The sequence below is a fragment of the Rhea pennata genome, chromosome 9 (genome assembly GCF_028389875.1).
Source record: "Rhea pennata isolate bPtePen1 chromosome 9, bPtePen1.pri, whole genome shotgun sequence".
Classification (NCBI taxonomy): domain Eukaryota; kingdom Metazoa; phylum Chordata; class Aves; order Rheiformes; family Rheidae; genus Rhea; species Rhea pennata.
Window position 1 is genome coordinate 2,905,313 of NC_084671.1, and position 13,715 is coordinate 2,919,027.

The 13,715-nt window shown below is 37.9% G+C and overlaps 1 protein-coding gene across 1 annotated transcript; it reads right to left on the reverse strand.

The window, feature by feature from the left end:
* Window positions 1-394: 394 nt before the first annotated feature.
* On the reverse strand, window positions 395-9,931 carry TRIM59 (tripartite motif containing 59). The gene is made up of 2 exons (XM_062583165.1): window positions 9,858-9,931; window positions 395-3,852 (listed from the first exon to the last, which is right to left on the reverse strand). The coding sequence occupies exon 2, from the start codon at window positions 3,847-3,849 to the stop codon at window positions 2,626-2,628; it is 1,224 nt and encodes a 407-aa protein (XP_062439149.1). The 5' UTR covers window positions 3,850-3,852; window positions 9,858-9,931; the 3' UTR covers window positions 395-2,625.
* Window positions 9,932-13,715: the final 3,784 nt, after the last annotated feature.

Sequence of the window (13,715 nt, forward strand, 5' to 3'; positions counted from 1 at the left end):
ACATGGTCACTGGGAAGTGGATGACAGGTAAGGAAAATAAGCTATTTCTGAGCTTTGACTGAAGAGCAAGAGAAACCTATGACAGGACACTATAATTGTTAACAGCAGGAGGTGGTGAATAGGGAACAACTGTTGATTATTTTCATCTGCAAAAAGAGCTTGAAAAAGTGATCTCCAATAACGCTAAGTGGTCAGAGGCCACCTTTGTACCTCCTCTGTCCTCACCGCTGGTCACCTGGCAGGGAAAGTGTTTGCAAGTCCAAGTGATAAACTGGAAGTTTAAGTCTCCTCCTCCTCCATGGCAGGGGGGGGGGGGGGGGTCAGTATTTCAGCTCTACTTAGGATTAAAGGAAGAGTTCTGTACAGTAGGAAATCAAGGTGTATTAGTCAAGCCTAATGTAAGAATACATTTTATTTGTATGCAAATTTATTAAAATATATAGTACATTGATAAGTACAAATACTAAATGTTTTAATCAGTGGTAAAGGTATTTTATAAATTCATACTGTCTGGAAAAATAAAACTGCACTATAAACAACATGCAAGATTTTAATTGTTATGAAAAATAACAAACGATGGGAAGATAGGTCAAAAAAGAAGCCTCATTTGGTAGTTGCTTTACACTTAGCACCAGGTTTCAGGACTGACTTACATGCCAAACAGCAGTATAGCAGGGCCTTAAAAAAAAGAAAATCCTAGAGAGCCAAATTCCAAAATCTTACTGGGAAATTAATAAGAGCAGTTGAAAGTCCCAGGATATACCTAAATACTATTTCAAAACCCAACCTCTGCAATTAATGGGATTTGCCTTTGTAACTAACAGAGATTATAGGAAACTTCAGTACAGGTTACAGAAACGGTTCCTAATAAACAGGCAAAGCCCACTCTTCTCAAGCATTGCTTGTTCATACATTTCATTCCAACAGAAATAATAAAAATCACCAAGCTGCACAGAATAGTGGTAGACAGTATTTGTTTGGCTAGGCTTAATTAACACTTTATTAGTATCTAGATGCCAATATTCTTGGAATCTTTATTTAGGCTTAAATTGGTATCTCACATAATCAAACCCAAGGATTAACCTTGTGCTCAGCTCTCACTTTAGTCAAGAGCAGCAACTAGTATCTTGCAGGACCCTCATCAGCGTCTGCAAGTAGGAAGGAGCATGTTTTGTTTCCAAAGGGCTTCTTAAATGTCAAGCAGCTACAGGCTAGCCTCAGAATTCAATCTCTATTTGAACAACTTTTATTATTTAAAAATATACAACAGCCAAGGAATGTTGCTATACCAGAATATACATCTTTTCACTTTGAACAAATCACGTACAATTAGACATGGTAAATACTCATTTTTGGTTTTTATAGTCATTAGTGAATTAATTGGAAGCTCATTTGTGTTATGATATTCTAATTGCAACGCTTAAAGGATATTCCAGTACATAATGTAATCAGCTTATTAATAACTGAAGGTCAAAAATTACTTTCATCGGGATTTTTGCTATTGAACACAGTTCAGACTGGAGTATTTCATCAAAAGAAAACAACTGCATTAATAAATGTTTGATTATAGAATAAAATGCCATCATTTTTGTTCTATATCAAGGTAACAATCTCCATTTTTTGTGATGAAAAGCTGAAAATAAATTACATTCACTTTCAAGTTACTTTATGGGTTCTTAACAACATTTGACATCCTTATACCACTAATTTCAATGAGACTTTTGCCATTTATTACAATACATATCTATTTTCACTACATATTAAATGATATAGCAAAAAGTCAGGGTTCATTTTAGTAAGCAGCAGGAACTTCCCGCTAGACTAAATAATACATAATTTGTACACACTTGAATCTAAAAATTGTATTCAGTTATTTACCAGAAGCATCATAGACACTGATCTGAAAATTTGTGGTAACTACTTGAAAGACGCCAAACTATTAGACACAGATATTTTTTAAAAAGATGAAACTGTATCATCCACTAGGAAACAGGAATCAACAAAATGAAACCCAGGTCAACTAGTACATGATTAAAAGATCACAGATGTAGCAATTAAAATACACTTAGAGAGAGGTCAGTAGAATAAAAAATAAGCTTTATGTACATCAGAAGTAGGGACTGACTTATTCTTCTCAGACTAGCCTGTTTTGGGTTTGAGGATTTTTTTTCTTTTACAGTGCTTTTATTACAAAACTACTTAAACTATGTTACCAAAGGGGGAAGAAAGGATAGTAAATGAAAAGGATAATATAAAAGAAGAGTTTTAACAAACCCTTCTAGGTTATAATTTGTAAGTTGCTTATAGCTTTCTTACAGACATTATTTCTGACTGGCTTCCAGTTTAAACAAATAGAAAACCAACTATTTGTTATTTACCAACCTATCATATCGGAACAAGCAGAAGAGTGAGCCTCTTCATTGTAAATCTTCTCATTCAACTGAGAATTAAATTTCCTAGGTGTTCTACCTAGATGCAAGGAAAATATAAACAAAACAGAAAAAGGAGGGCGATGAAGAAAGAAAAATGTGTAGTTTTAATAAGCAACCCAGCTTTTAAGCAGAAACTTAAGGAGGATATCATAGGGATTCCTATACTAACTTTTAAACCAATTATTTGCATTATTCAAAAATAAGCAATTCTACCCCAAAATTCCATCAGTAAATTGAACACATGGCACAGTGCATCCACTACAGTCTGCAAATGGGTGCAGGTATCTTCATAAACAAATAGTAGGAATTCTGAAATATAAGTAGCAGTAATTTCATTTACAACTGATGATATCTGTTTGTGGAATGAAAGCAGAGTTATCACTATTATTATAAGAAGTAGCATGACTGTTAGAGGATTTACAGCCTGAAAGGATTCTTTAGATTTTCCTCTTTCCTTTTCGCTGCTTTTGCAGCATAACTTCCTTTTCGGAATCAGTTTTATTTTTGGAGTAAGGATCTTGTTGATCTGACCAATTTCAGTTTTAGACCACACATCCTTCAACAGGTGCCCTACCCTTGGATAAATCTCAACAGGTTTAACATCTGGTAGCTGCTTTTGTTTCACAGCTTTTATACGTTGTTGCATATCATCAACCTTCTCAAGAAAAATAAGTGGGGATTCTTCTTTTTGAATAGATGTGTTCAGTGACATTAATTCAAGCTGTTCTTCCCTTATTTGTTTCAACTTTTCAATTAGAGGCTCATATTCTTCCAAAATGTGTTTGTTAACTTCATCCAGTGCAGTCAGCAATGCTTGTTTTTTATGCTCCAATGTATCATTAAGTTTCTTAAAATACTGTAGTACTACTTTTTTATCATCTTGAACAACGTTTTCACACTGGGATTTCTGTTCTTTCAACTTTTCAATAAGCAAACATACATCAGTCCAGTGTTTATCTGTCAGCTGCTCAAGAATTTTTCCAGAACTCTGTTTTTCTTTTACGTAGGCACTTTGTAGGTCATCTATTGGATGGCCATTATGTTTTCCTATCGTAAGACAGTGACCACACACTAATTTTCTATCCAAAAGACAGTAAACATTCAGTGGTTGTCTGTAGTGTTCACTACAGGTTGCAACATCAGGCTGATCCTCCTGTCGGTATTTTTCAATAATAGCTTTTAATGCAAAGTTGATAGGCAACGACTCAGTACCAGATGCAGGAATTTCAACAATACTTCTACAGTTAGGACACTTGAGCGGAACTCTCAGTGGTCTCCAAATGGAAAAGTTGCTTGACAGCTGAATAACACCTTCCAGACAATTTCTACAAAATGTATGGGAACACGGTAGAACACGTGGATCTTCAAATATACTATAGCAAATGGAACATGTTAATTCTTCCTCAAAGTGATGCATGTCCTACAAAAGGAAACAAAAACAAAAAGGAAATACAATTTAATCTGTTTCTACAAATCCACTAGTTTAAAATTGTTTCATTGACCTAAGCACCTCAACATGAAATTTAGCAACAAGTAGCCTAATTCAAATTAGTATTTTGATTGTGGGCATGTGTGTGCGTGCACGCAATGGTTTAAAGTTTTTATCAAATTATCATCCATATTTAAGTGACTAGATACTGTTTCCTATTTCCACCTCCTACCTTAAAAGGTGGAAAAAGAAGCAATAGATGAGATTTTTTTTTTAAAGTAAGAACCAGTAGCAGAGAGTAATAAAAGTCAGAGCTAAAGTTTCTAAATAAATTAAGAATTGGAAAAATTCTCTCCCAATGTTAGTAGTTTTATCCCCTTAAGAACAGCATAATAACTATATTAACAGATTATTTTTGTAACTTTTTTCAAATAATACTTTTCTAATTTAAATAGTCATCAGAATATTAAGCAGTCAAATCTACTAAAAGCTACCTATAGCTTCCAGACCAAACAAGAGAGTCTAACTTACTGGTCCTTAATTACTACTAATAGTAACTAGACTTGTAGTGTTACTCCTTTTAACTCCTGGGTTACTCTAACCACGAAATTTAAAAACTAGCTTTCATTTTTCATCTTTTGTAATGTTTCCTTGTATTTATTTGCCAATTCAGTGAAATCACAGTGTAAAAGTCACAAACAACGTTAACATTGGTTTTCAAAATAACTTTTTTTTTTGTAAAAAATAAGGAAAGTAGTTCCAACTTTCATTATCCTGTGTCATACTTTCCTGTCCCTTTCATGAATACTAGATCAAGTATTTAGACTTAGCTACACTGCAAAAAGAAACAGTCCAAGTATTGGTATTTATCAAAAACTCCCTACCTAGGGTCTAACCCTAAATCTCATAGTGATAACATGCAGCTGGGCTATCACAGCTGCACGAGGTGCTATTGAGTTTCAACCTTTGAAGGCTTATTTTATTCAGTCAGGAAGATAACTGGCTATGAGCTACATTTAAGGAGGGTATTTTATTCAAATGTGCCGTCTTAAATGCAGTAACATACTTTTGCATAGATATATCATTGCACATTGACATCAGGATTAGTAAGATTCACTTTATTTTAATTTATTTAACAATAACTTAGTCATTTATTATACTTTTCTTTACAAATAAAACCTTAAATTGAATTTGGAATCATGAAAACCAGTAAGGATAAAATTTGGCACTATCCACTGAACAAGTTACAATAAATAAGCAGTATTTTTCCTGCAGAAGTCACAGAGCTAAACTGATGGAAATCAGAAGCTAAGTTCTTAGACTCTGGTTCTTTGAGAGTTAAGTCAGCTATTAAGAGAGAAGCTTATTCTGGTACAGATATAAGCATGTTTATCTCTCTTTATTCAGACAGCTTAGTATACCCAAAAGCAAAAGTGTTTAGCTATGAAAGTCTGATCAGACTTCTTTTAAACTGTAATTAAGAAAATGATAAAAATTGTCTAATAGTTGAAGGTCATCATTACCTGAAACACCCAGTTTAACTCATGGAAGTATTACGTGTTACTTTTTTTTTTAAATAAGTCAATTTTAAATTCAAAACATAATTTTGATTAATTAAAACAAAAAAAAAGTCTATCCAACATATTTCAGGTAACTACTTTTTTTTAGCTAATTAAGCTAAAGTATTAGTTCACTTATTTGAACTACATTTTTCAAACAGACCTTGACAAAAGTCAGAAAAAAACAACCTACTAAAAAAGGACACCATTCTTAAATCTTTTTAAAACATGCATGATAGTGTTTATGGCTGATCAAATAGTGTATTCTCCTAGCTACAGCGAATTAGTATCAAGTACTAGCAGTCATTTAGCAAAAAATATTCATAACATTTTGACACTAAATCTACTTAGGTAACATATTGTTCTTAATAAAGACTATGAAATATTTCTCTTTGTATCTTTATTTTTGCCCTTTATTTTCCAGTTTTCCCAATCAGTCAATGTGACAAAAGTAGGTTATTTCAGTTTATGTTAACAGTTTCATATTTTTAAGGGATATATTCCAGACACTGAAACAAAGTAATGCATCAATAATAAAACCAACACTAACAACAATTTGAAAATTCAATGCATTCCCACAGTAAAGAGATGTAAAAGTTAAAATATATTTCCAGTAAGAAAGAGTCTCAGGAATGCCACCTTCACTTAACTGAGATTTGTTAAGTTCTTGCTTGTAGTTAGAAAAATCAACCCTTAGTAAACAACCTCATTCAATTTTTCCTTCTATATAAATATATATAATAAATATAGTTCAAAAAATTCCTTATGTTTAAAAATCTATCTTTTCCTAAATCTAGCTTTCAACGCACTTTTCTCCTAAATCTAAGGCAGTAGTTCAAATGAACTGTTAAAAGAGAGAAATTTTCTTTTTAAGGTTTGGATCACTTGAGTTACGGAAAAGATAGGATAAAATTAATTTTCAAAAAATGGATTAAACTGCAAAATAATTGCTTGCTATCATAAAAATCAAATAGTAAACCTACAAAACTTATCTTAGCACTATTACGAATATCTTTAACTTTCTTAAAGAAAACAGCTTTTAACTTCACAGTATCTACCACTAGCAAATACTCGCATCTTGCTGCAAGTCTGCTCAAGTTAGCACCACAGCAAGCATGGCCAACCTAGCGGCCTGCACGCAGCGCCAGGACTGCTTCGTAACCCAAGATCCTCGCAGCCGCTAGCCAGAGAGAGTCAAATTCCCATTTCCACAGAAACAGACTGCTCTGTTTCCCAGGCAACTCACAAATTTGAAAGTGACAGCAGTTGCCTGCTCGCAAACAGCCCTCAACAACTAGAGCCGTCCTTGCTGAGGCCGTAGCTCTCGCTTTCAGCGGAGACCTCGGCCCGGCCGCAGCCCCCAGCGCAGTGGCCGGTGCGAGGCACTCCCGTCTCCAACCCCGCATGGCCAGAGGGGCCGTGGGCAGGTCCCAGAAGAAATTAGATTCCATTTCTTTGCTACCCATTCGTTCATATATTTCAAAACATTATTCAGATTACTGATGTTGGTATTTGCTATATATACCCTGGAATGTTTTAAGTCATTCTAAATAACTGTGCTAGGTAGCCGTACCTTCTAGAAATACCAGGAAAGGAAAAGGTGGACATACCTAGATTTGATTTCATCCTGCTTTGGTAGCAGTGCAGATAAAAAAAATATTCCTTGCATGAATAATACTGGAAATAAATTAGTAGAAATAGAGAGACAAAAAGCACCAAGAAAAAAAGACAGGGGAGGACCATAACATCACAGAGTGAAGAAAACAGGGGAAAAAGAAAACAACTATATTTTTTCTGGGGGTAGGGGAGGAAGGAGCAGGAAGTTGGTAAACTGCTTCCCTGCACACAGCAGATACTTTTCCTCAAATGTTCCAAACAACTTTGGTAGAGAAAAGTTGGGGGGGGGGGAATCACAAAACCTCCTAGTACTCAGTAGAGCTTTAAAAATTACTTTGAGAGCTACTCAGCATAAGAAAATTTCAAATAGAAGGTATTTCAAAAATGCAATGAGTTCCAGAAATATTTTAGCAATAGAAGGCCTTCTAATTGGGTATGACTTTATCTTCTTTTACTTAGTGATACTGCAGACTAGATGAAAACATGTAATATGTCATGTATACATGCCTTCTGCAGCAGAAGTAATTTCAACATTTCAAAATTGATCAGTTTTCTTTTTCTTTATACACATTAAACGAGTCTGAATTTAAAAAAATAATAATTTAAGCACATCAAAGTTATATAGTGTATTCATCAATAATACTGCATTCCACACCCAGGGATCCAGCCACTATTCATCTAATTAATTATGCTAGCCATTATTTAGAAATAATTATAACTGGAATACATAGTACGCATATTTTTAGATGAATAAATATCTAATAGCTTTACTACAAAAGCCAGCTGTAACAAGCTAATACACCACTATTCTACACTGAAGAATATTAAAAAGTAGATTTGGTATTTGGTGACAGTTTACCATACTCTAAATCTCAACTGTTACAATTTTTTGCTTGACTATCACAAAAGAAAATGACATCTGTTTTCTTCTGAAAGATGCTCTATTTTTAAAATATTTGACTTTGATCCTTTTGCATTTCAAACCCCACTTAAAATACTGCCTTCCTGTACCACAGTGGTCCATGAAAGCCCTCCTGTACCACTAGCACAGAAGCCCAGGTTTATGTTGTGAAAAATAAGAGGCTAAATGACATTTGTACCGTGTTTTCCATTTACAGGTCACCTTCATTTTAAAGGGTGACAGAACTTACTCTCAGAAAAGTGGCTGAGCTGCAGCTCCAGCCTTTGTCAGTTCATCAAAATGCAGGGAATCTCCTACACAGCTGCAACATGATCCCAGGCATCAAAAGTTAGAATTGTAAACTATGTCTGTTGTTTCTATTTGCAAGTCCATTTCAGCTGGACTGCTTTCTCCATGCCACAAACACCCCACACTCAGGTCACAGTAATTCTCTATCAGGAATGTTATAGTCTTGATTTTTTCTATATTAACAGTCAAATTTCAACAACACTTCCCATTCCTACTACAGCTATGATAAATCATCTCAGACTTTTACACTACATTTTTTATGAAATGAGAAGAGATGCATACAGCTGAGAAGTCTATCTAGTTTGTCAAGTTGATCAGACAGCTCCCTTCTTTACATCCTTCCACTGGCTCCTTATCTGCTACTACAAACAAACTTGCACAAGTTAACCACATTCAAAAAAAAGCTACGCTGCTCTGTCCAATCCGTACTTACTTTCCTTCACTGACTCACTTTCCATCCCGGATCTCTTGTGCTCTGCCAAAGCTTCTGGACTTTACTATTAATTTGTCATTTGCCTTTTCATATTACACAACGGAGCCAGGAGGAGGAATGCAGACACCTTTACCTGTCACCTACCTGTTGGAGTCCCTCTCTCAGCTCCGAAAGCAGGGCGCACAGAAGATATGCATGCCAGCATGTCCCCACCCCCCAACCCTTAACACATCCCCTGAACAGGAATGCCTGAATCCATTTCTGAACTGTCGCGATCTTCAACACAAAAACAACCCCGAAGCATTGGGTGCCCTGAAGACGAGTTTACAGGTAGCGATGGGAGTTGCATCTGTGTTAACAGCCAGGATAAGCAGTAAACAATAATGGCAGCAGACTTGCTAAGGTTACACAGACAGCAATGCAAATGAGGAAAACGAAATAAGCTTTCAGCTACGCGACACCTGAGCGCCCAAGGACATACAAGTCTCCCAGGCGGGCACTATCGCTGCTGGAACCTGTAGCCAGCACTTTGTGCCAACCTGCTGAAGGAAAGGACCAGCCCAGGGTCTCCTTGGACGCGACTGCCCATCGCCTGACCCGAACATCTCTAGCCGAGGTCAAAAGACTGGAGAAAACCGACTGAAAGAAGGGGAGGGCAGAGGTTGCTTAGGACGCTGTTCCCCGTCAAAGGTGGTTTTAGTTTCAGACACGCTACTGAGGGTAGAAGCATCGATTACGCGCATCGGGGCTGCGACATCAGGTCAAATACTTCTGAAACAGCTTCTTATGCAAAGCGCTGCACGAACACGAAGCACGACCCCGAAAACGGACGCTCTCCGCGACCTCACGAGCAGGGCACGGCAATGAGGAGCACCGACGCTGCCCCAGAGCAGCCCCGCGGGCAGCGGCGAAGCGGGAAGACGGCGCGACCCGGCCGCAGCCAGGCCCAGGCTGAACGGGTTAAACCTTTACACCTCGCTTACGGCGGCCGCCACCCGCGCCCGGCCGCGGTAACGGGGCACCTCGCCGCTAACGGCCAGGCGCTCGCCCCCAGCGCCGCCAAGCGCATGGGAGCGCCGAGTTCCTAGCAAAGGCCGGCGCCGTCCGGCCGCGGCCAGCCCCGCCAGGACCCCGCCGCGGCCAGCCGCTACCCCCGCGCCGCCACCTCGCCGCTCACCGAGCACCGCGCAGCGCCGAGCCGAGCCGAGCCGAGCCGCGGCCGCCGCCTCTCACAGCGGCGCCGCCGCCGCCCAAGGACGCCGCGGCGCGAGCCACGCCCCGCCGCCGCCGCCGCGCATGCGCCGCGGCCAACCGCCGCCGCCCGCTCCGTTCGAAAGTCAACGGGCGGCGGGGCGGGGCGGGGCGCGCGCCGTCGCCGATTTCAAATCGTCGCGTGCGGCCGGCGACCGTTAACGGCTGCCTGCAGCCGGCACGCCTCCAGGCGCCGCCCGATGCGCAGACCGCGCTAGGTCCGCGTTCCCTCAGGCTTTTTTTTCCCTTTGTTTGTTATTTGTTATTTTGTTTTTCCCCCTTAGAAAACCTGTCCCCGGGGCCGGGGTGCCATCCCGCAGGTCGCAGACAGCCCCAGAGCTCCCCACGGAGCCCTGAGAGCGCCAGAAACAGCCTCCTCGGCTCGCAAGAAGTGAGGAAAAGCTACCTTCCTTGGGCCCGGCAGGTACATCTCCCCAGCCATGGTGTTTCTGAGGGCTGGCAGTTCTCCTTTTTCTTTCATCTCTCACACGATCTGCTTTGCAAAAAAAAAAAAAAAATAGCCAAGTAATACACAGTTGGATAAAATAAATCTGAGAGTAATCTGGATAAAGTAAATCTGTTCATTCCCTAATGAACAGGCCTTGTTCATAATGAACAGCCAAGGCGGTTCTCTCAGCAGGTGATGACAGACCCAGCCTTAAGGAGGAGTGATATAAAACTTTAATACTCTGTTCATGGCAATGGTAAAGGTGTTCACAGATGAACAGTAAGTCAGTTATCTTTTTACTGTAAATGCAGACAAATCAGACAAGCATAGAAGAAAACAGACATCAGGAGTACTCTGGAGAAGGCTTACCTGGACAAGGGCTAGACAGACTGAATGATGCCACTATTCAGTTAGTGATGTAACTAGGAGCAGCAGTCTTTTGCCAGTAAGGCCTGTTTTAAAATGAATGATCTGTAAGTGATTGAGAATGTATATTGCAATTTGAATATGTAAGAGCACAGATGTATTTAACCTCCACAATTTAAGGTGGGACAACCATCAGAGAGAGTTTCTGGAACTGAACACAATGCTGTCAAATGGGCTCTTATAAGAGATCATTTCCTACAGCTACTCTATATTGTATAGTCTTCTGATACAAATCATCTGAAAGGTATGCATTTAAAACTACAAGATTAAATAAAGTTATATTGACAATTATGCAAATATTGACAATACTTAACCTTTTAAATAACACAGGAAGTAATCTATGCATGCCAGTGCCTTTACAGACTTTGCATTTAATTTGCAAGCAGTGAATTAGTGAAGTAAAGTATCATCTCAAATACCTCGCTAAAATGATGCGTATTTTGTCTGGAGTTTAAACAAAATATGAAGTTTTTATATTGTACACTGAATTTTCATGCTACGTGGAAAGAAAAACATAAATTGTAAGAAACAGGAAAATGGCTAATCAGGAATGATTCTCTTGATGTCACCACCATCAGAAATGAAACAGAATTCAAACAAAAGTAGAAACATCTTGGTATATGTGTGTTTTTCTTTTGTACTGCTTTGTGTAATTGTTGTAAGTCAACATTTTACAAAACTGATTTTCCTTCATATTATGGGAGAAATTCATCCTGAGGCTGGAAACTTTTGACATCTACTTCAGTGGAAGCAGAAACAGACCTTCTGTCAGTTACTAATCCCAGAATTTCAAAAAAAGTAAGTAATAATGTTCAGTTTCAATTTATTTACCTGGCTTGGTTACTGAAGCTAGTTAAGGTTTTTAAGAGAAGCAAAACTGTTACTGTCATACAAAATACTTTAAAATTGAGTGGTTATAATGAAGACTATAGAACATCTTGGTACCTTGCTGAGCAAAAACAGAAAGTAATAGAAAGTCAACAGATTAGTATTATTCTTAGTGATGTTACTAACATCTGTTACACATGAAAATCTCAACATTTTCTCTGTCAAAGCACCTAGTGTTGTGTAGAATTTTCACATATTTCAGATTAAACTACACCAAAACTGCAGTTATTCTCAGATGTTACTTTTACAATAAATTTGAAAAAAATCATAAAATCCATTTAATATTGTAATGTAAACTATAACACATCATTCAAGAGCTACCTCAACGTCACTCTTAAAACCAGCATTTATACAACCATATATAAGTATCTGGGAAACATCTGGACTTATGTTTGAAATAATAAAATTTCATGCCATAGTGAATTAACCATAAACATTTTTGTTAGACACAACTTATCCTACTACATATTGCTAAACTTGGTCTTTTTGTGTGAATTCATTATGATAACTATTATAACTAAAATTTTTACCTTCCTGTGCAATGGATTAGTTATTCCTATAAACAACTGAACTCAGAACATGATCTCTCCTGCAAGTGAATATTAACTTTTGAAACTTACTCAGTTTTTGATCTACAGTCACACTGTCAATTACTGTGTAATGATTTTTTTTTATAATGCAGGCAATTACCTAATGGGAATTGCACTGTAATCACTTATTTTGTTTAGGCCACTAGTTGATCATTGAATAGGCAAGATTTTTGATCACTATCATTTTGAAGTATATTTAAAGTAAACTTTTGATTGCTACTGTGACCTGGTCTGTTATGGATTATAAAAACAGAAATCTATGAATATGAATCAGTATCAATAACTTGGGAAATAGAAAATAATAATGTATTTTCATTCAGAAGCTGATCAAGGAAATAAACAACTTAAATACAGATGATCAACCTGCTATAATAAACACAGCTTCAGTAGATCCTTAACATAATCCTTTATAAGGAACAAATCTATAAAGGTAATTACACAGCTGTCTTTATTTTGTCAGTACTAGTCTTTTGAAACCATACCACTAGTGATGTCAGTTACACAACTTTAGTTCTGAATATGTAACAGTTCAAACTTTTTTGTATGTTAGCAAGTTGAAGTATTTACTTTTTCGCTGTAGCACACTGAAATAGTGCTTCCTGTCACTGTTGTTGCACTTACAGTAGTAAAGATGCTGTTATCTAAATACAACTAGCATAAAAGTGTTTTCTTAAGAAATACACATTTTTCAACTATCTTAATGATGTTTCTATTTTTTATTATAAATCTGTTGGCTACTGATTACTTTTACTATGTAAGTCTAATTGTAGTTTCTAATGCAGATTCCTTATGATTTTGCTACAGTATATGTTGGCTCTCAAAAGTCACCATATAAATTAGGTTGATAAAATTGTTCTTATCTTTGTTTGAGATTGGCAGGGAAGGAGGAAGGATTACAAACAGATCTAATTTTTTTCTCTCAGTGACAGAGGGGAAAAAACATTGGAAAATATTTTAGTGACACTCATCTACTTAGATGATTTCTAATTAATATGTCATATATAATTTGACCTTTTAACTGGTAGCTGTTGTTTGAATAGGCTTGATGCAGAGCCCTAGATTTCAGTATTACTTGGGACATAGTTTTGTTTTTCTCTCAGGGCACAGCATACTGTGCTCATGCTCAGCAGGGATAATTGCTTCTCTCCTTTATAAACACAGCACTTTCACTCAAAACATAAGCCCAGCAAGGACCTCACCTCAGTCCACTTCCAGGGGTCTCCCAGCTCTGCCTAGCTGACATGCAGCCGCCTGCGGACTTAGGAGAGAGGAGTGCAGCACTGGGGCTGCCGAGCTGGCGACATTTCTCCTGCCCTACCTGCCTGCAGCCCAGCTCCATGCAAGCAGCCACAAGCTCTGTGATGGGCCAGAAAGATTTGCACAGCCTCAGCTCATTGAAAGGCAGAAGGCGAAGGGGCAGCTTGGCAGCGGC

Excerpts from the sequence above, each read along its gene's own strand:
- TRIM59 (XM_062583165.1), bottom strand. The coding sequence starts at position 3,849 with ATGCATCACTTTGAGGAAGAATTAACATGTTCCATTTGCTATAGTATA.